At 37.1% G+C, this 23,630-nt stretch overlaps 1 protein-coding gene across 1 annotated transcript in view; it reads left to right on the forward strand.

Moving 5' to 3' along the window:
• ARHGEF12 (Rho guanine nucleotide exchange factor 12) overlaps positions 1-23,630 on the forward strand; it is a 150,496-nt gene that overhangs the window by 86,740 nt on the left and 40,126 nt on the right. The window contains 12 exon segments of the mRNA XM_043579638.1: positions 355-453; positions 1,081-1,130; positions 3,497-3,554; positions 6,082-6,260; positions 7,452-7,529; positions 7,722-7,841; positions 9,424-9,564; positions 15,036-15,110; positions 17,387-17,479; positions 19,531-19,594; positions 19,597-19,640; positions 19,918-20,016. Coding sequence (XP_043435573.1) covers positions 355-453; positions 1,081-1,130; positions 3,497-3,554; positions 6,082-6,260; positions 7,452-7,529; positions 7,722-7,841; positions 9,424-9,564; positions 15,036-15,110; positions 17,387-17,479; positions 19,531-19,594; positions 19,597-19,640; positions 19,918-20,016 — 1,100 coding nt within the window.

Below are 23,630 nucleotides of genomic sequence, written 5' to 3' on the forward strand. Positions count from 1 at the left end.
CAGTGCGGTGGGGAGGATTTTGTGTTACAGATAAATAGCAGAGATGTGAATAGGCTTCCGTTCTGTCTCCTCTCTAATAATTCATCTTTTCCACTTTGCCGTAGCTGTTTTTAATCTTGAGGCAATTCTACTCTACCTGTCCAGTGAGAGACCAACATACGTGGCTCTTCGTGATGTTCTTGTGTTTGTTTTGTTTATGGGGTTAGTACTCTGATTTTTGATAAGGGCCTCACATGTCATCTTGTGTTTCTCCAGATAGAATACAGTTCATTACAGTTCATTATTAATATGTAATAATGTCTTTTTCTCTCCATTTTCTCTTCCTTCTCTCTTTACCCTGTGGTTCTTGTGCAGGTCTTGTTCAGCGTTGTGTGATCATCCAGAAGGATGACAATGGATTTGGGCTGACGGTCAGTGGAGACAATCCAGTCTTCGTACAGTCTGTCAAAGAAGGCAAGGCATTTTTTAAAACAGTCTTGTCACTTGGGAGCAAACAGAGTAAGAACAGAAAAGCTTCATGTTTCTTGCGCATAATAAAATAATCACATGCATTGCTGGTCATGTGGCCTGTTGGGCTAGATCAGTCTTTAGTGTCATATTTATAGGTACAAATTTACCCTAGGTGATTTTCTTTGTACTCACTAGGAAGAAAACAGTCTCATGTAGTTTTAGAAACCGTATGACTCCTTGTTCATGTTTATTCATTATCACTTACAGAAATTTATGGACTTTTATTTTTTTCATGGCACCAGAGATATTTTGGTAGACCAGATTAAAGAAATGGTTATATGCTCAAAAACTTCTGCTTTTCCCAAAATGATAATAATAATATGTTCTGTTACTCTATGTCAAATACTTTATTTGGGTACTATAGTTGGAGATAGGTATTTTTCATCCCCATTTTATAGGTGATATTGAGGCTTAGAGTAAGAAAACATAAAATTGACTGATTTTATGGTCACACAGCTAGCGAGTGGCAGAGCCCATGTTTTTTAACCATTTGGTTATGTTGCCTTTTTCAAGAAGATTATCAGTACGTGGCAAATGAATTACATTTTGAGTAATTAATTTTTCTTACAGATGGAGCAGCCATGCGGGCTGGAGTACAGACAGGTGATCGAATCATCAAGGTAAGGAAAAGATGGAATTTATGGTAGATTAAAAAACAGCATATATTAGCCATATTTGGGGTTGGATTTTTCACTTGGAGTTTTACAAAAACAGTGCAGTATATAGGATGTATTTATAAAAAATTATTTATTTTAAGGTTAATATTATTCTACTGAAGGGCTTAATAAAAGACTCGAATAAATGGAGTCTTGTTCTGGGATAGGAAAGTAAGTCAGTTATAAAGATCATTTCTCTACAGACTAATCTGTTAGCAAGAAAGTCTCATCAAAATATACTAATATGATTGAGGAGATGTGTCACTACTTGTGAAACTGATGATTCTTCCAAATGAATTTTACAGAGGTATAAGAATAGCTAAAAAAACAAACACATGTTATGTGTATGGGTATGTGTGAGATGAGATGTAAGGATTAATTCAAAGCAAGTGGCTCTAGTCTAGATATAGACCTATCAATCCAGAAACAAGCCTGGAAATCTGACAAGCATGAAAAGAGTGGATTGGTTACTAATTACTCTTTTTTTTAAGCTTATTTATTTATTTTGAGAGAGAAAGAGGGAAAGAGAGCACGCACGCAAGTGGGAGAGGGGCAGAGAGAGGGAGAGACACTTCCAAGCAGGCTCCACACTTGTCAGTGCAGAGCCTGATGCTCTGCCGTAATCAAGAGTTGGATGCTTAACCGATGGAGCCACCCAGGCGCCCCAGTTAGTAATTATTCTTGAGACAGTTGAGTAATTTGAGTACTTAAAATCAAATTACTGTACAGGAAAACACACCATGAATGTATTTACAACTACCTGGAAAAAAAATATTTGAAACTTAGTATAGAGTGGGATATCCTTGCTTGTAAAGAGCATTTTTAAATTCCTAAGAAAAGAATAAATAAATAGCTTAATAGAAAAATAGGCAAAGAATTTTATCAGTTCCCCAAAGTAACTGAAATAAATATTATAGAGAATATGTCTCACCTCACTGGTAACAAAGAAGTAGAAATTAAAATGGTGAGTGAGGGGCGCCTGGGTGGGTGGCTCAGTTGGTTGAGCATCTGACTTGAGCTCAGGTCATGATCTCACAGTTTGTGAGTTCAAGCCCTACATCAGGCTGTGCACTGACCGTGCGGAGCCTGCTTCGGATCCTGTTTCCTCTTCTCTGCACCTCCCCAGCTTGGGTGCGTGCTCTCTCTCAAAAATAAACAAACATTTAAAAATAAAATGGTAGGTGCAAATATATTTGGTTGTGAGGAATTTTAAAGATTATTGATAATACACATTTGGCATAGTTTAGGTATGGTAAAATGGCTGTTTTCATAAACTTGTGAGTATAAATTGGGTAGAATCTATTTGGATGGAAATCTGTGAATTTGCATCAAAAATTATATACTTTCAAAAAGTATATAACCTTTGACCAGAAACTTTGCTTTTAGGAACTTAAACCTAAGAAAGTAAGTTTACAAATGTGAACTGGTATATATACAGGGAAATTCATTTCAGCCTTATCATATTGAAAATTTGTAAACAGGCAAATGTGCATAAATGGAGGGTGAGAGAAAGAAATTCCATTTCATCTACATCTGTTAAAAAAAGAATGGATTAGGTCTGTGTGTACCTGTATCGAAAGATATCCACAGTAGAATAAAAAAGTATTTGCAGAAAAAAAGGCAGATATAATGTATATGTATATGTGCCTGTGTATCTGGTGTGTGTTTGCTAAAATAGTGTCTCACAGATTAAATTTCTTGGTTAATAGTGATCATCTCTGGTGCGCATGGTTAGTATTTTACTGCTGTTTTTGATACCGACATATTTGAACTTGTAAAAATTAGCATTACTTACATCAACAAAAATAATGTTAGATCCGTGTTTGATATTTATATCTTAATTTGGTTTAGTTGAGACTTTGGATAACCTTTCCCACAGTTAGCCTGTCTGAAAATTAATTTTCATTGTAAAGATTAGGTCACGATTGGAAAACTCAAAGTAAATTGAGTATTGTGGAAATATTGCTTTTTTTTTATCTTTCAAAAAAATTAGTATGATTTTGACAAATCAGAGAATTTGTAATTAAAAGCAGAGAAGTCCTTTTTGTTTGCAAGAGTCCTTCACTGTGAAGGACTTGTAAAACCTGTTGCATGGTGTATTTTGTTATTTTTCATGGTAAATTGTAATGTCCTTTAAATCAAGGCCTTATTTTGCATTCAACTTCATTTGATTGCTGAGTATACGTTATAGAACAGTGAGAAAAGTGAGTATTGCACCCAAAACATACATATTTTAATGTAGTTATGTGTACTATGTATAATAATTCCTGAAGTCGATTTCTCCATTCTCAGTGAAATGTACCTGACATGCACTTTCCATTTTCTTAAAGGTGAATGGTACATTGGTGACTCATTCAAACCATTTGGAAGTGGTGAAGCTAATCAAATGTAAGTGTTATTCTTAGTGTTAATTGGTTTCTGAATTCCTTAAAGTAGGGATCAGCAAACATTTTCTGTGATAGGCCAGATAGTAAATATTTTAGGATTTGTGGGCCTTACAGTGTGCTAGTCAACTTTGTCATTGTAGCACAAAAACAGCCATACACAGTATGTAAATGAACGGGTGTGGCTGTGTTTCAGTAAAACTTTATTTTGTCAGAACAGTCTGGGCTGGACTTAGCCTCTTGGCTGGAGTTTGCTTTAACCCTGCATTAAAGGAAAGTCTGAGGCGAAAATTCTTAATTTACTAATAACTATCTTCGGTCCACTACGTATACATGGTTGATTATAATATCCTTGTCATTCTTGGTAATATGGTAATACGGAAAGCATATGGTAATATGGAAAATGCATGAGTCATCTGAGGGGGAAGAGATTGAGAATTGAGATGGAATGACCCAGATGAACTGAAATGGAACTTTAAAAATCATCTGGCATAATCATGTTTCCTCAGATGAGTAAATGATTAAATAAAATGCAGGGTAGTGATCTCTTGGAAATCTCCAGAGTTAAGAATTTAGAATCTTCTGCATCAGACTATTCCACAGTAAAGTAGACTACAATTGGGGCACCTGGGTGGCTCACTCAGTTAGGCATCTGACTTCATCTCAGGTCATGATCTCACGGTTCATGAGCTCAAGCCCGTCGTTGGGCTCTGTCCTGACAGCTCAGGGCCTGGAGCCTGCTTGGGATTCTGGGTCTCCCTCTCTCTCTGCCCCTCCCCCACCCATGTTCTGTTTCTCTCATTCTCTCAAAAATAAACATTAAAAAAATTTTTTTTAAAGTAGACTACAAATAAATATTTATAGCTGAGCAGAAACACTACTGTTTTATTTAATCCATTTTTTTTTCATAGACTGGACATCTTTTGGATAAACTTAATAAATGGCATTCCTCCTTGGCCATCTTACTGTTTAAAACAACCCTTGAATTCTTTTACGTTTATCAGACTCCCAGTGCTCTAAATGGTCACTGTGATCATAGTTCTTAATCTCAGTATGTTTTAAAAAGAAAAGGGACAATCAAAATTAGGTCTGCGTTTATGAATAAATTTGATTATTTATATGATGAGATTGTGATTTATGCATTTTTATGTGCTACATAAATATGATGGCTTATGATAATAACTAAATATATGCCTGATAACTAACTATTGCAGAGTATAAAAAGATGATTTCTTTAGTTTTTTAGGTTATATATTTTATCCACTCCAATGTAAATTTTACTTAAAAAATTAAATCCTAGCACTATAGCAAAATATGACTTATCTAATAACGAGAGCCTAGCTAAAAACTTAAAGCATAAAACACTCTGAGTGTCCAACAGATATAAATTTGCAGTGCCTCAAACCTGTGTATACTATAGCATACTAAAGTATACTATACTTACACTGGAGGTCCCCCATGTCCTACTGTGTAATGAATGCATTTTCTAGACATAATACAAGTGATTTCAAATGGAAGCAGTTGAAAGATAGCTGAGGAAGGGAAGGGAAGAAATAGGAAGCTAACAGAGGCAAGCACATGGATAAGTAAATAAGACATAGTAGATGACTTTCTCACAGAGAGAAATATAATAAAAGAAAACCTTGAAAAGTATATGTACCTAAAATACCCCCAAATAATAGCATTTGTGACCAATAAGTGTTAAAAAAAAAATGGTTTTTAGGACCCCAGACACTGAAATAATTGACAGTGAGTTCCATGGACAGTTAAATAGGGAGAAAAGTATGAATGCATTTAAAGGTTCTATTGGAAAGTCTAAGAGGAAGATTTTGTTATTCAAAGGTCAGCTATCTAGAAAAGTCCTTAATTTGAAAGTCTCATTTTTTCTCAATGCTAGATAAATGAGCGTCTGTTGTCGAGTCTTTCTGGTCAGGGTTGATTTTGCTTTCTGTGCTTTCTTCCCCCTGTAATATGCTTAGTGAATTTCTGTCTTCTCCACAGTTTAAAATAAAAACTCACTATTTATTTATTGGGTTTTCTTCTCCAATTTTCGTGGGTTTTTTTGGTCATATGCATTTTTTAAAGTTAATTTAAAAGTGCATCATGATATTCTAGAAAATTGGTTAATCCCTGCCTCATTATAGCGTCTTAAAATAGGATCATTCCTTAAATTTACATTTGAGAAATTAATTGAACATAACCATTAGTAGATGGTTGCTACTAACACACTCTTCCCTAAATTAAAAACAATTCTTGGGACTAGAAATTTTATTTGCTTTTATGTAATATCTGATATTTTGAGTGGTAATTTGCTATCTGAAAATGGCACTGTTCTTTTAGATTTTTAGGGGAGTAACAAAAGAGAAATGACAAGTTGGATTCTTTTTTTCTGGAGCAATGGTTAGCAGATCATGCTTGCTTACATAACTGGATCTTATAGAACTGTCAAAGATGAAGTAGTGAAATGCTGTAAAAAAAGGTGACAATGTTCTTTTTCCTTCCCTCCCCTTCCTCTATCTACCCCTCCAAAGCTGGTTCCTATGTAGCTCTCACTGTTCAGGGACGCCCACCTGGGTCGCCCCAGATTCCACTTGCCGATTCTGAAGTAGAGTCATCAGTCATTGGACATATGTCTCCCATCATGACATCCCCTCATTCACCTGGAGCATCTGGGAACATGGAGAGAATTACTAGTCCTGTGCTCATGGGGGTAAGAGGGGGAACACGTCTTTATAAATGCTCAGTTTATATAATGGTGCCTTTGCTTTATATTAAGACTTTTGAAGTGTTGAGCTGACAAATTCAAGTTCAAGATAGTAGAAAACAGCTCCCTAATATAAAAATTTACATAATACTTTGAAATGATTATAGGGTATTGGGATAACACATTTAAGTAACAAATACTTAACACCTGCCATATACAAAACAGGAAGTCATTCACAAAAATACAGTTAAGATACCCTATGTTCAAGGTCCCCAGTTATCTTAGAATATATAGTTTAAGAAGACAGAGGTATTTTTGTTTGTGTATTGTTGTGTCCCCAGTGCTTAAAATATTGCTCGGCATACAGTAGGTACTTAAACCTTTGTTGTTTGAGATAGAATCAAGGGTATATGAGTAATTACAAAGGCAGAATGTAGGCATTACGAAGGGGAAAATACTAAGTTCTGTGACAATTCAAAGGGAGGAAGTACATCCAGTTGTAGTAAGGAAGGACTTTATGGAGGGCTATTATTTGAATTGGACCTTGAAAAATGGGTATCACTTAAGTGGTGGCAGTGGGAGAAAAGTAGCCCAGGTAAAAGAAGTAGAATAAACAGAAACGAAGAGCCAAGAAAGCACCAAGTGTTGGGGGGAAGTTGCCAGGACTCTCGTTTGGTCGGTGCCTATGAAGGCTTGAAGTAGTGGGAGATGAGGCTTGAAAAAGGTAAGACTATTTGAAAAATCACAACTACCAGACTCATTTACATGTAACTGGGTGGGCAGTAAGAACCTATTAAAATTTGGGGGGAGCGAGAGAGTGATTTTAGGAAGGCTAATTAGATAAAATATTATAGGGTTGTGAAGCAAAGAGAGACGAGTTAGGGAGCTGTCTTAATATTTCAGGCAGGAGGTACTAGGAGTCGTGCATGGGGATTGGCAATGCAGATCCAAAGGATGGAAAGTGTAAGATCTTATTCTTGTACTTAAGGCAATTTCATTTCTCCAGCTAATAATCAGTATTTAATGTTTTCTTGAACCTAGTTTAGTAAAAGTGAAATAAAAGGGCTGAAATTTCTCAATAACCTTGTCATGTCTAATAGCCTGTCTTCATAACTGCTATTTATTTTAGCTTCACTTTCCCTGTATTGGTTCTTTTTTGTTTGGTTGTTGTTGTTGTTTTTTTTATCTTTTTTCTAGGAGGAAAACAATGTGGTTCATAACCAGAAAGTAGAAATTCTGAGAAAAATGTTACAGAAAGAACAAGAACGGCTGCAGGTACTAAATTAGAAATGGGGCTGTTTACAGGCCAGTGGAAATGTGAGTGGGCATAGTTGAGTTGATATTTGTCATGATCACAATCACGCAGTATTGTAATCAATGCCATCTGCTAATTTATTAAGAATGGACTTTTTCTATATTTTCTGGACATAAGTAATTAATTCTCAAAATATTTTTATAACTTTTCAGTTATTGCAGGAAGATTACAACCGAACACCTGCCCAAAGATTGCTAAAAGAGATCCAAGAGGCCAAGAAACACATTCCTCAGCTGCAAGAGCAGTTATCCAAAGCCACAGGCTCTGCTCAGGTAGCATCGCTGTTAAAAATGCTACCCAACTTTTTGCAGGAGATTTTTCTTCTGGGAATGTGTTCAGTTCAGAGGGTTGCAGTTGCCTTTTTTAAAAGTGATTTTTTTTTCTAGCCTAGGCCAACAGGATGTCCTGTGTAGCATGTTACAGAAATAATGATGAACTAAAAGAAATGTGGGCTTCTAATTCTCTGCTTGCTCATGATATCATGTTTCTTTGTTCCGTAATAACTTTAAAAAGAATTGAGTGCTTTTGCTTTGATGTAACAAACTACCAAAATGTATTCAGACGCATATATTTACATTTTTGAGACTCATTCTGCCATTTTGTAACAGAATGGCAGTTAAGTTTTTAGGAACAGATTTTATAAAATGACAGGCATTATGCTAAATACAGAGACAAGCGTTTTCTTGCTTAATCTTCACAACAAGCCTCCAAGATTAGATACTACTATTGTTTCCCCCCATTCTGCGTGTACACTTAGAGAACCTCAGAGAGAGGAAATAACTTGTCTGAGGTCGTGTACCTCAAAAGCAGCGGAACTGGATTTAAACCCAGTCTGATGAGTTCAAAGCACTTTCATATTGTTTACAACTATATTTTTACTGGAATTTTAAACTAGATTTAAACAGAGTTTGTTACATAGGTATCAGTTATGGAGATGATGGTCTCATTAGAAAAATAGCTTAACCGGATTTATATTCTGTAATATTCATGTTTGGAATATGAAAGGCTCCTTATAATTTATCTTAAAGCAAAACGGACAAATTACCTGCACCATTTAAACTGAGTAAAAGCTCTTGATTTATCATGCTTCCTGAGTCTATAAGTGAAAAACACTGGTTCATAGAAAGCCGCAGATTCTTTGAGATCATCTAGCCTCATCTCATTTTAAAGTCAAAAAATCATGTGGTTGAGAAAATAAGGGGCTACACTGGTTAAGTGACTTACACAAGGTCGCACAGCTGTCAGGTCTCCTGACTTCCTGGTTTGGTGTTACTTTCCATTTACACAGTATTTTTTTTTTTCATTACTTTTAGTCCCATTATCTCTATGAAATTTTGAGTCATATGCCTCAGTAATGTTGACAGTTTTATGTTGTTATAATTACTGAGTGAAGACAACATTCTTATTCTGTTCAAACAATAAAAACATGGTTCCTGATCTAAAAGCCTGTAATAATTTATATTATAGTATTGTGTCCCAGAATTGGCAATTTTTTTAAATTTTAAAGTGTTAGAAGGTAGTTAACCAGAATCTATAGCGTAATAATCTTTGCTGTAATGGGCAGGAAATATGAATTATACAATTTAACCTTTGTGTTCTCTTCAGAAGTTTGAACTTTTATTCTCTTTGCTAAATTCAGATCATGCCATTTTAGAACCACAGAATTAGTAACTACTGATGCTTTAAATTTTTAAAGGTTTAAACTTTCTTGATCGCATCAAACTGGCCAGCTTTTACCAGTCTCCGTTTAGATTGCAGCGTGAGTCTGTTTCTTTATGCAGTCAGTAATGACTTTTTTTTTATTGTGTTGGTGTGTTTGTGTGTGTGTGTGTTTGTGTGTTTAATCTGTTTTAGGATGGAGCTGTAGTTACGTCCTCCAGGTCTTTAGGTGACCCCCCGACAGTCAGTGAGGTAGAAGCAGACCCTGGTGACGGACTAGGGAGAATCGACTACAGCAGCGGAGATGCTTCTCGGCCCAGTAGTGACAGCGCAGAAGTAAGTGTTCTACGTCTTGGTCTTGTATTCTTCTTTACAGCTCCTTTCCATATTTGATTTTAAGTTACGTGAATAAGAGGTGTTCTCTTATACTTTCTTTTTATCACCACCGCCTTTAATAGAGCAATCTGATGAGCAGAAATCCTGGCCACTGTTGTATATGAGCTTTTAATTCCAGAGTTCACTTTTTCCCTTAGACACACATTGCCAAATGTTTCTTTTGAGGAGGTGGAATTTCCCAGCAGGCCTCTTGTTTGTGGGTTGAGAAGTTAATAATGCTAGTGTTTTTTTACTGAACCAAGAAGCCAACTGTTGATATCTTTAAGTGCATGTTAATATTCCATTTGTGGTCAGAGTGACTCAGTCTTGAATCATGGGGCACTTTGCCATTACAAAGAGGAAAAGCCTTAGTCCTGTTAGATAGACTTGAGTTAATAGCCCTTGTTTAGTAATGCTTTCTTGATTAACCCCAGAATTGCCAGATAAACATGGGTATTTGTTAAGAAGATCATAAGAAAATATTTCAAATTGAATATGATGTAGCACCATAGTCATACGAGTACTTAAAAGCTAAGTTCACTGTTGCTTACTGAGCAATACTTTGTAAATGGTATGCAGTGATAAGAATAATGACTTAAAAAAGTAGACCACCCTCTTTAAAAGTGAGGAGGAAAATAGTCTAAACCAGTCTTTTGGAAACTGTAGATCATGGAGTCAGTTTAGTGGATTAGGGCTAGCATTAAAAAAGAAAGAATAGTATAGGAAATAATGCTTTGCAAAATGTAGATGAGGTAACTGTTACTTCTTGTGACTTTTGCTATATACACATGTGTGTGCGCGCGTGTGTGTGTTCGTCCGTATGCTGGTTAACAATGTAAAATTTCTTTCTCTTTTTAAATTTTTTTAACGTTTATTTTATTTATTTTTTGAGAGACAGAGGATGAGCGGGGGAGGGGCAGAGAGGGAGGGAGACACAGAATCCGAAGCAGGCTCCAGGCTCCGAGCTGTCAGCACAGAACCCAATGAGGGGCTCGAACCCACAAACTGCAAGATCATGACCCAAGCCAAAGTCGGACGCTCAACCAACTGAGCCACCCAGGCTCCCCAACAATTAAAATTTCTTTTTCTTATTGAAGGTTGTGATAAAAAAGTTTGGAAGCCACCAGTTAAAGCCATCATTCAGGCCACCTTTTGAGGCTTAGGCCCAATGACTCAGTCCTTCATTCAGGGAAAATTTGAGGATTTTTTTTGTTTTTTTTTTTTTTTTGGAAAGACAGTGCTAACATAACAGTCTTATGATTGGTCAATAGGCTAAAGGTTTTAATGAAACATTTCAATTTTGACTCAAGAAAAAAACATTTCCTGGCCATACACACCATATGCTATAATGACTCGTTTATGTTACTTATTTTAGTTAATTCTCAAAACAGCCTTATGAAGTAGTACTATTGTTACCATAATTTTACAGAAGAAAAAACTGTGGCCAAAGGGAGTTAACTAATTTGCTGACTTAACCCGATAGTATGTGATCTGCCTACATCTAGCTCTAAAGTACCATTACCTGAAATATAAACAAAAGCCCTGAGGAGTAAAAATGCATAACATTTTGGGAGAGCAGTGAAAATTTTACTGGTATTTGGGATGATGAATGGAATGGCTAGAGTTTATCTTAGAAACAGAGGCTTGAGTTCAGGTTTTAAAGGCCTTCAAGTTGTTCTAGAAGTACTGTTTTGGGGAGGTCCTTCTCACATTCTCCTTTTAGATTCACTGCTGCTTCTCCTGTTTTCATGGCTCGTCTTTACCATTCGATAGTTTCTTGAGAGGACAGGGACAGTCTTATTTGACTCCATGTCTCCAAAGTCTGGCAGATCCTACAATCAGGAATTCAGAACAGATGGTACAAAAGAAAACTTTGAATTTTACCTTTTATTTAGAGGAATGTTACAATGAAATATGTGGGTTAGAAATACAACTTGATGGAGGCACCTGGGTGGCTAAGTCAGTTGAGCATATGACTCTTGATTTCGGCTCAGGTCGTCGTCTCGTAGTCATGAGATCGAGCCCCACGTTAGGCTCTGCACTGAGTGTGGAGCCTGTGCTTAAGATTCTCTCTCTTTCTCTCTCTCCCCTTGTCCCCCCCTAAAAATTAAAAGAAAAAAAGAAATACAACTTTATGAAACACAGAGTGAATTGGCAAGTGTAGAAATAAACATTCCAGTGACTTGAGATTATTTGAGATGTACTTGGTGTTTAGTAAGTATTTGTTTTGTTTTTTTTTTAATTTTTTTTTTTAATGTTCTTTGAGAGAGAGAGAGCACGAGTAGGAGAGAGATGGAGAGAGAGGGAGACACAGAACCTGAAGTAGGCTCTAGGCTCTGAGCTGTCAGCATAGAGCCCAATGCAGTGCTCGAACCCACGAACCTTGAGATCATGACCTGAGCCGAAATTGGACACCTAACCGACTGAGCCACCCAGGCGCCCCTATAATAAGTATTTGAATGAACAACAGAATGAATGCAAGTTTGGGCTCTATCTTGCTTGCAGTGGAGAGGCACGATCAGAAACATGTCAGTGTGGCAATGAATTGCAATAAAGAGACAGGGAGATCTGTAAGGAAAAAAGATTGCTTGGCCTAATAAGACCCTAGCAAATGTGTGCTGAATGGCTAATAAAGAGTTACCATTTATTGACTTCCTCCTACTTTGTGTCCACAGTCATGCCTACGGTACAAATATTCTTTTATTAAACTCTCATAATAATATTAAAGAAGCAATATCACTATCTTATAGATGAAGAAATTAAAGCCAGGTAAATAAATGGGTGTTGTGGAAATCCAGATGAGAGATAATACATCGCAAACTAGGATATTTACTTGAACACATAACTAGTTTAATTCCTACAAGGTCTGTTGGAAGCTTAAGATGTGCTTTGTTTAGCTTGTGGATTTCCATGTTTGTTTCATTTGTACTCTGTTAAGACCACAGGAACCAATGGGTCTTACTTTTGAATCAGTGCTTTTACTTGTTTCCCATTTTCTGCTCCCATTTTATAAAGTAATATTCTTGTAATGTTTGTGATACCATTGTTATTGTAAAATTCCCTGCTTATGCTCACCTCAGAGAAAGCTGTGAAGAACACCCTTGTACCCGGTTCTCACAGCAGAAGCAAGTACATCACAAATCAGCATCTAAAATGTAGAGCATCTGTCTGGTTTTTGTGAATCTGTGGCTGATATTTAAAAAAAACTTATTTTGGAGACTTTTAAACCTATTCAGAAATAGAGGCTAACATAATGATCCCTTTTACGTACTTGATCACCCAGCCTCAGAAGTCATCAACAAGTGCTCAAACTTGTTCTGTCTGTATCCCTCATTCTTCACACCCTCCAAATACAGGATTCTTTTCAAGTAAATCCATGACATTATTTCATCAATATGTGTCTTGAAGAGAAAAGAGGACTTTTTCAAAAATACAGGCGTAATAACATTATCAAATCAAATTTCTAAGTATGTAATTTGATTACCCTAATTGTCTCATAATGATCTTTCTGCTGTTGGTTTATCTGAGTCAGGATCTAGTCAAGGTCTTCAGCCTTTGGTTCATAAGTCTCTTAATTTGTTATGTCCTTTTTTTTTTTTCCTTGCTGTTCTTTTGTGACAGAAACTGGGTCATATGCCTGGTAAAGCAACCCACATTTTAATTGTATTTTCATGGTGTTGTTTAACATGTTCATCTCTCTATATTTCCTGAAAGCTATTAGTGAGATCTAGAATCTTGATCAGATTAAGAGCTGTTGTTTGGCCAGAACAATTCATGGGTGGGACTGTGTATATCCTGTTACATCACATCAGGAGGTGGATGTCTGGTTGTCTTTCTCTGACTGTAAGTTTAAAGTGTGCAGACTATGTCAGCATGACTCCTTCATAATCAAATTTTCCATTAAGCTTTTATATAATGTTGTCACCAGTCACTGATGATCAAAATGCCTGCATCCATTCTTTAGTGGTTTCAAAAGGATGATATAATTTTGTCATTCCTTCTGTATTTATCAGATGGAATCATTTTATTTTATTTATTTATTTATTTATTTATTTATTTATTTATTTATTATTTTTTTTTAATGTTTATTTTGGGGACCGAGAGAGACAGAGCATGAATGGGGGAGGGGCAGAGAGAGAGGGAGACACAGAATCGGAAACAGGCTCCAGGCTCTGAGCCATCCGCCCAGAGCCTGACGCGGGGCTCGAACTCACGGACCGCGAGATCGTGACCTGAGCTGAAGTCGGACGCTTAACCGACTGAGCCACCCAGGCGCCCCCAGATGGAATCATTTTAAAAGAATTTTGTCTTATTAGCTTTTAGGTGACCCTAAAATATAGCTGATACAGGAAATGTGGGATAAATACTTGATTCTTATCCCATGATGTACCTGTTTCCAGAGGAGTTGGTACCCTCACAGGATCTAAAGGTCACCAATGTGGGGATGTGTGTGTGTGTGTGTGTGTGTGTGTGTGTGTACACACGTGTGTAATATTTTGAATTCATAGATTTTAACATATTTGCTTATTGTGTTTTAGTCCATTGCATTCATTATTTCTTTTTGTTGCTTAAATTGTCCCTTTTTGGGGCAGTGGGAACTCCTTCTAGTTGTCTTATGTGTTCTTTTAACATTACTTAACATGACCAGTAATTTTGATAACAAGTTATCAGCAGCACTTTCTGCTGTGACAAGATTATTCTATCTTTATCTTTTATGTCTCTTGTCCAAGACCCAGAGTCGTCCATTTGTCCAAGGTGGAGCTTATATTTGAAGCTACTGTTTTTATCTTGTGCTGTCTTAGTATATGTATAAATAGCATGCGTGTTCCCCGTTGGCATTCACACAAAAATCTCTTGCACCTCATTTTCAGCTGCTCTGACGAATGGCTCCCTTGCTGTGGAGTGTTCCTCATCCTCCAGAATCGAAGTTCCACACATCATATTCTTTGTGTATTCTCTGTAAATTTTAGAAGAACCCACACGTCACTTCTACACGATACTCACAGAAAAATAGAAACTTAATCTCACTCCTATAAATAGGCCAAAATGCTTTTAACTTGCATAGAAAGAAACAGTTGGGGGCAGAGGGGGTTAGAAGTGGTGGATAAAGACAGAGTTTGACTTTGACATAATTAGTTTGAGAGATACATAATGCATCCAGTTAGGTTTATTTGGTAGAAATTAGCCCTCAGTCCTGGAGATGAGGTACAACTATTCTGTTAGTGTGATATTGTTCATCAGCATAAAACTCAAAAGGCCAAGAGAATAAGTGCCTTGCCAAAGTCGGGGGAAAAAATAGTAGAGTGAGGTATGATGCAAGATCCTTTGTGGTTTCAAATACAAATGTGAAATCCGGAACCTTGTTTTCCACCCTATTTTTCCTTGTCCCTTTTTGGGGAGCCTGTTGAAATGAACTGAATGTCTTTTTTTAGAGTCCCAAGAGTGCCCTGAAAGAGAGGATTTATCTAGAGGAAAACCCAGAGAAAAGCGAAGTGATTCAGGACACTGTGAGTATGGAGTCCATGAAGCGGTAGGGCTTCCTTTCGCTTTCCTTCCACTTCAGTAACAGACACCCCTGATATTTGTGTATTTGGGGATGGAGGGGGAGTGGGGAGAGAAGAAGCTTAAACTGATTCAGTAAGATTTGATAAATGGAGAGCTACTCCATGATAGTAGTATTAGGTGGTTCAGTGTTACTTTGCTTATTGTGGTAAAAAATGCGTAACGTAAAATTTACCATTTTAGTAATTTTTAAGTATACAGCTTATTGTCATTAAATCGTATTGACCTTCGTGTACAACGGTCACCGTATCTGTCTCCAGAACTTTTTCATCTTCCCCAGCTCAGAGTCAGTATCCATTAAACACTGACTCCCCATTCTCCTCTCCCCAGAGCACTTAACAGCCATTGTTTTACTCTGAATTTGACTAGGTTCGGAACCTTATATAAGTAGCATCATACAGTGTTTGTCCTTTTGTGACTATCTTATTTCACTTAGCGTAGTGTCTTCGAGGTTCATCCATGTTGTGGCCTATGTCAGAATTTCCTTCCTTTTTAAGCCTGAATAATAGTCCATTGTTTGCATATACCATGTTTTGCTTATCCATTGATCTGTCAGTGTACACTTGGGTTGTTTCTGCCTTTTGGCTTTTGTGAATGATGCTGCTGTGGCCATGGGCGTAAAATATCTATTCAAGTGCTTTCTTTTAGTTCTTTTGGGTATTTAATCAGAAGTGAGATTGCTGGATTTTGCATATTCTTATGTGAATACTTTTAACATTCTGCTTTTGTTTTCTAATTAGATTTGTATAAAGTTTTATAGTAAAAGATTTAATTAAACAGCAAGTGATCCGTCAATTATTAGCAACATAAGGGTTATTGAAAATTCAGAAACATGGAAACAACTATAAAATCAAAAGTTGTCTTGACAACCACTCTGAACAAATTTCTGTTGTTGGCACCATTTTTTAAAAAATTACAAAAGCCTTAGAGTTTAAAAAAGAAGCAGTAAAAATGTCAGAATCAAGGTTAGAAGACGCAAATACAAAGGGCTGCAGCACACTTAAGGAGGGAAGACTTAGCTACATATGACTTCATGTATCTTGCGGCTACATGTGCATACCTTCAGCTCTGAGATGCACGTGGCCCCCGAGTCAGGATCGCCCCACTGTCCTTGCTCAGCCCCAGATCCTGCATGTCAGCTGCTGTCAGGTTTGAGCCAAACTCATGCCTGCCTTGTTTCCTCCCCAATTTTTATTTCCTTAATACTGTATGGCCTTTGATTTTAGTATTTATGGACCTCATACATCGCATATTTTTTATATCGTATGCTCGTGCCCTCACACTGCCTTCTTCCGGCTCAGTCCGTCCTTGTGAGTGAGCTGACAAGTGGATGAGCCGTGGCACGGGAGGGAGATCTGCCAACCTACATTTTCGTGTTTGCAACTCTGGTTCTTTGTTTCTATACAAAATGATTTTAATTTTGTGCGATCGCTTGAAAATTTTGTTGCATTATGCCAGCGATTTGCAACCGGGAGTGATTTTGTCCCTCAGGGAACATTTGGCAGTGTATGGCAACGTTTTTGATTGTCATGGCTGGGAGGCTGCTGCTGGCATGTAGTGGGTGGGTAGAGGCCCAGGATGCTGCTTAACATCGTACAATGCACAGGACGGCCCCCACAACAAAGAATTATCCAGCCCCAAATGTCAGCAGTGCCAGGGTTGAAAAACCCTGCATTATGCACTTAGGAAAATGAATTGAAAATGAAAAAAACAGGGTTCAGTGACAGCTTTCAATTATGCAATGTTAATAGAAGTCTTTGTGTTAACCTCTTCACTCACTTCATCTTATCATTTCTATTCTCATTTTTCCTTTGTCTTGTTGTCTTCGTTCACTTTTCCTAATCTAGCTTTTGAGAATTGTAATTATTTACAGAAGCCAACTTTCTGTCTGGAACAAGGTTTATATGAAATGAGTGGAGTACACAGAGATTAGAATCAGATATCCAAGAGTGTAGTGAGCAAAAGGTGTTAATTATTTCCAGAGGAAATGTTTTTTTCTCCCTAAGAACAGTTGATACTGTTGTGGTTTTCTTTGCTAAAATGATTCATTGCCTTGAAAATTTGAGAACCACTTCTTTGAAAGTGAAGCACTTAAAGAAAATCAATAAAATGAAATCTGGTCGGTTGACTGAACCATTTCTTTTTGATGATTTGGCTTCATTTTTTCTCTGAATTTGACCAACAGATAATTTCTCTATTTTTTCTCTCTGAATGTTACCAGGACACTCAGTCACTCATCGGGAGCCCCTCTCCCCGAATGGCACCTCATATTATTGGAGCAGAGGATGATGATTTTGGTACTGAACATGAACAGGTGATGGCTTTTTTTCTAAAAAACAAATTATTAATTATTTGATATGTTTACTTTGTTACAAAAATGAATGCTTTTGGGAGATTGAAATTGTATTTGTAAAGATTTGAAGCTGTATCTTAGAGCTAAGATTAATTGCTTGGCTTAGTTGTTTATTTTAGCTTTGACCAATAGAAATGACTTTGCTTTTAAAGCTGATAAGAAGTGATTGATTTACACTAAAGTACTTCCTTTTGGGAGAGGAGGGTGCAATTGTAGATATATCTTTTTTTGATTTAAAATTCCAATGGTTTGGAAATATGATTGGCTTGATTCTTGGTTTTGTATCCCATGATCTTGCTAATAAACTCACTACTTCTAGGAGCTTTTACTTTTTTTTAGTTTTTTATTTTATTTATTTTTTTTTTAGTGTTTATTTCATGTTTGAGATTGAGAGATAGCGTGAGCAGGGAAGGGCAGAGAGAGAGGGAGACACGGAATCCGAAGCAGGCTCCAGGCTCTGAGCTGTCAGCACACAGCCCGTTGTGGGGTTCGAACTCACAAACCTTGAGATCATGACCTGAGCCAAAGTTGGACAATTAACTGAATGAGTCACCCAGGTGCCCCTTGGAGCTTTTTAAAATAGCTTTTTGGGGGCCCCTGGGTGGCTCAGTGGGTTAAGCATCTGGCTTGGGCTCAGGTCATGATCTCTCAGTTCATGAGCTTGAGCCCCATGTCAGGCTCTGTGCTGACAGCTTAGAGCCTGGAGCCTGCTTCAGATTCTGTGTCTCCCTCTCTCTCTCTGCCCCTCCTTTGCTCACTCTCTCTCTCTCTCAAAAATAAAACATTAAAAAAAAATTTTTTTTTTTAAATACATAAAATTAAATGGCTTTTTGGGATTTTCCACATAGACAACCACATCGATTTCTTTGTTTCCAATCTGTTTATCTTTTATTTCTTGTTGTTACCTTTATTGTACTGGTTAGGACTTCCACTAGGAGGTTGAATTGGAGTGGTAAGACAGGACATTCTTGCCTTCTTCCTGACCTTAGGGAGAAAGATATTTAGTCTTTCATCATTAAGTGCGATGTTAGCTATAGGTATTTTGTAGATACTGTTTATTAGGTTATGGAAGTTTACTTCTATTTCTACTTGCTGAGAGTTTTTTTGTCACGAATGAATGTTGAACTTTGTTAAATAATTGACATCATACAGGTTTTTTTTTTTTTATTTAGTCTCTTAATATAAATTACATTGATACTAGTATGTTGGACCAGATTTGCATTCCTGGGATAAACCACAGTTGGTCGTATAGTGTATTTTCCTTTTTATATATTACCAGATTCAATTTGCTATTATTTTGCTGATGATGTTTACATTGTTTTTTATGGGGTATATTGGTCTGTAGTTTTCTTTTTTTAGAATGTCTTTGGTTTTGATGTTTAGGTAATGCTGTCCTCTTAAAATGACTTCAGAAGTGTCCCCTCCTCTTGTGTTTTTTGAAAGAGATTGTGAAGAATTGGTATTATTTTAACTTTAATTTATTTAAACATGAGAAATTAAATGGAAATTGTGAGTCAAGATTACCTGAAGTTGAACTATTAGTTTTCTGTGTTCAGTGCAGTTAGGGAATACAATTATTCTAGGAGTTGTCTCACTTAAACTTATACATCTCCATTTTCATACAACCATTTCTGCGATTAGCTCAGAAGGAAAGGAAGACAGACACCTATTTCATTATTAGGCAAAAACCTCCCATTACCTTTTTAGAAGTGTTGCTACACTGCTTTTTTACTTACTGACTTGTAGACATCTGAGTTCCTTGGTAATTATCTATTGAACTTGCATTCTCCTAAGATGGTTTTTCTTCCAAGCTGTTTCCAAGAGATTATTAATTTCCAGAGGGAGAGATTCCATAAGCCCAGGTGCTCATAAGTTCCAGTGAACTTTTTAAGATGTTGAATTTTTTTAGGGTATGTCAAAGTGAAATTTGGGTAGTTGTGTTTAACTGAGCTTACCTTACATTTTGCATCTGTGTGGTGGAGTTACTGATGTATCATTATTTCCTTTTCTAGATCAATGGGCAGTGCAGCTGTTTCCAGAGCATTGAACTGCTAAAATCTCGCCCTGCTCACCTGGCTGTTTCTTACACCACGTAGTTTCACAGTTTGACCCTGCAACGTTGGTAATGTATTTGACGATTTAGCCAATTCAGAGTTCCTACATTGATTCTTATACTGTAAAACTTTGCACTTCTGCAAGATGAGTTGCTAAGCATATATGGATAGATACGTAAGATAGTTGAAAAGTTATTTATTTTTAAACTTCCTTGCATGGTAATGATTACATTGTCTGTAGTGGCCTACTTGTGGGAGACTTTGCTACTCAGTGAAGATCTAGCAGATTATATTTTTCATGATTTCTCACTTTCTTTCTCTTTTCCATTTCTTCCTCTACTGCAGCTCTGTTATCTCTATTCAGACCTATATAAGCAGACCAATTCCAAGGAGACTCGGCGTGTCTTCCTCGAGTTTCATCAGTTTTTCCTGGATCGATCTGCAGTAAGTTACCAAGTTAATATTATGTCATCTGCACTGTCGTACGTTGAGCTATTGGTCTCCTACTTCCAGTCTGCCCTCATATTTTTGGACATTATTGTTTTGGACTTTCTGACATCTATGTTGTGTCTCAGTTGCTGATTACTCTTGACTGTTACTCTTATTATTTTTAAATTAGTTGTAGGCTCTGAATTCTCGCAGTAGGTCTTAGGGGGTATACATGTACATTTGGGCTTATACATGTGCATAATAAGAGAGTGAAAAGGAGAACCCAAATGATATATGTATATATTGGGATCCAGAGGATATTGCTGGTATAATGAACTCTGGTTGGCCTCTTTGAAGTTTAGAGGCACAAGTTTAAAAAGTGGTGGAAAAGATCTTACATGAATGATAATAGTGTTTTATTTTATTTTACCAGTAGAAGTCTTTATGAGATTTTTAAACTAATGGGTTTTATTATTCTTGGCCTCGTGGTAGGGTAAGTACCAGCCCGTAATGCTCCCTGGATAATTGTGCTGCGGTTCCTGAGGCATCTTCCACGTTTGCTCCTCTCTTCTATGACTGTGTCACAACTTCCCTCTCCTGAAACCTCATCGCCTCCTCTCCTGCCCTTTCTCAGCTCATGACCTTGCTGTTTCTTTGAGAAATTTGAAGTATCTGCAGGTGAACTTCTACCAGATATCAACTGCCTTCATTCATCATAGTATATGCTCTGCCCTTTCTCCTGATGTTGTGGAGAGACTGTCTTGTTTTATACCAAGGTGACTCTTCCCCTGTTTACCTGGACTGCATTTCCTTCTTCCTACTTGACAACATCATCTAGCAATTGCCATCCTTTTCTCTGATATCGTCAACTTTTTGTTTTCTGTTGAATCGTTCACGTTAGCATGCAGACGTTGTGAGTTTACCAGTCCTAAAACAAACATACCCAGAAACATTTTTGTCTCCACTTCTCCCTCCAACTCTTACCTCATTATCTTTGTATTCCTTTATAAAGTTGCCTGCACACCTACACATTGCAGAATACAGTTACCTTTTCAGTGAGGCCTTCCCTGACCAACCTACTTGAAATTTTATCCCTTTCACTTTCTGTCACCTGTCATGTGTTATTTTTGTCCATAGAACTTTTATTTTGTTGGTTTATTTTGTCTGTATTCTTACTCTTCTGCCCTGAATGTAAAGCTCCATTAGGGCAGATATTTTTGTTCTGTTTGTTCATTGCTATTTTTCCAACACTGATTGATCCTGGAAGAGTGGTCACTTTGATATTTATTGAGTGAATGAGTTAGGGTTTTGATTATACTGCCACTGTTTAAAATATTATAAGGGCGCCCGGGTGGCTCAGTTGGTTAAGCAGTCTGACTCTTGGTTTTGGCTCACGTCATGATCTCATGGTTCATGGGTTTGAGCCTCACGTCAGGCTCTGTGCGCCGCACAGAGCCTGCTTAGGATTCTCTGTCTCCCTCTCTCTCTGCCCCTCCCTCCCTCTCAAAAATAAAACAATAGACTTAAAAAAAAAATATTATACATATATTCATTAAGATGATTTACTTCCATGAGGAAACTATAGTATATTGAAGTATATTTGAATTTCACATTTCCTTTTTTTTTTTTTTTTCATTTTTTTTTTTTCATTTTTTTAAATTTATTTTTGGGACAGAGAGAGACAGAGCATGAACGGGGGAGGGGCAGAGAGAGAGGGAGACACAGAATCGGAAACAGGCTCCAGGCTCCGAGCCATCAGCCCAGAGCCCGACGCGGGGCTCGAACTCACGGACCGCGAGATCGTGACCTGGCTGAAGTCTGACGCTTAACCGACTGCGCCACCCAGGCGCCCCAACATTTCCTTTTTTTTAAAATCGAAGTACAGTTGACATTCAATATTATATTAGTTTCAGGTGTACAACATAGTGATTTGACAATTACATATATAATGCTCACCATGGTAATAACTATAGTTATCATGTCACTATACAAAGTTATTCTAGTATTATTGACCTGTATTTCCTGTGCTATACTTCTAATCCCTGTGACTTATTTATTTTTTTACTTTTCTTATAAGTTTTTAATTCCAGTTCATTAACAGACAGTGTTATTTAGCTGAAAGCGTACAGCATAGTGATTCAGCAATTCCATGTATCACCTGGTGCTCATCACAAATGCACTCTTGAATCCCCATCACCTATTTAACCCATCCCCCACCCTACTTCCCTCTGGTATCCCTGTTTGTTTTCTCTAATTAAAGAGTCTGTTTCTTGGCTTGTCTCTCTCTTTTTTTCCCTTCGCTCATTTGTTTTCTTAAATTCTACGTATGAGTGAAAGAAATCATACGGTATTTGTCTTTCTCTGACTTATTTTGCTTAGCATTATATGCTCTAGCTCCATCCGTGTCGCAGCAAATGGCCAAGATTTCATTCTTTTTTAAGGCTGAGTGATTTCCATTGTACATATATATACCACATCATCTTTATCCATTCATCAGTCACTGGACACTTGGGCTGTTTCCATATCTTGACTATTGTAAATAATGCTGCCATAAACATAGAGTTGCGTGTATCCCTTTGAATTGGTGTTTTTATATTCTTTGGGTAAATACCCAGTAGTGCAATTGCTGGATTGTAGGGCAGTTCTATTTTTAACTTTTTGAGGAAACTCCATCCTGTTTTCCAGAGTGGCTGCCCCACTTTGCATTCCCACCAGCAGCGCATGAGTGTTCCTTTTTCTCCACATCCTTGCCAATACCTCTTGTTTCTTGTGTTGTTGATTTTAGCCATTCTGACAGGTGTGAGGTGATGTCTCATTGCAGTTTTGATTTGCATTTCCTTGATGGTAAGTGATGATGAGCATCTTTCCATGTGTCTGTTTGCCATCTGGATGTCTTCTTTGGAGAAATGTCTGTTCATGTCTTCTGCCCATTTTGTAATTGCGTTGCTTTTTGGGTATTTAGTTTTATAAGTTCTTGCTATACCTTGTATAGTAACCCTTGTGGGATATGTCATTGCAAATACCTTCTTCTGTTTTGTAGGTTGTCTTTTAGTTTTGTTGGTTGTTTTCTTTGCTGTGTAGAAGCTTTTTGATTGAGATGTAGACCCAATAGTTTATTTTTGCTTTTGTTTCCCTTGTCTCAGGAGACGTGTCTAGAAAAAAGTTGCTATAGCCAATGTCCAAGAGGTTACTGCTTGTGTTCTCATCTAGTATTTTTATGGCTTCAGGTCTCACATTTAGGTCTTTCATCCATTTTGAATTTATTTTTGTGTATGGTATAAGAAAGCAGTCCAGTTTCATTCTTCTGCATATTGCTGTCCAGTTCTCCCAACACCGTTTGTTGAAGACATTGTCCTTTTCCCATTAGATATTCTTTCCTGCTTTGTTGAAGATTAATTGCCCGTATAGTTGTGGATTTATTTCTGAGTTTTCTATTCTGTTTTAATTGATCTACCTACGTGTCTGTTTTAGTGTCAGTGCCATATTGTTTTGATGACTACAACTCTGTAATATAACTTGAAGTCTGGAATTGTGATGCCTCCAGCTTTGCTTTTCTTTTTCAAGGTTGCTTTGGCTATTTGGGGTCTTCCATGGTTCCATACAAATTTTAGGATTCTTTGTTCTAGTTC

Source organism: Prionailurus bengalensis, chromosome D1 (assembly GCF_016509475.1).
Source record: "Prionailurus bengalensis isolate Pbe53 chromosome D1, Fcat_Pben_1.1_paternal_pri, whole genome shotgun sequence".
Lineage (NCBI taxonomy): Eukaryota > Metazoa > Chordata > Mammalia > Carnivora > Felidae > Prionailurus > Prionailurus bengalensis.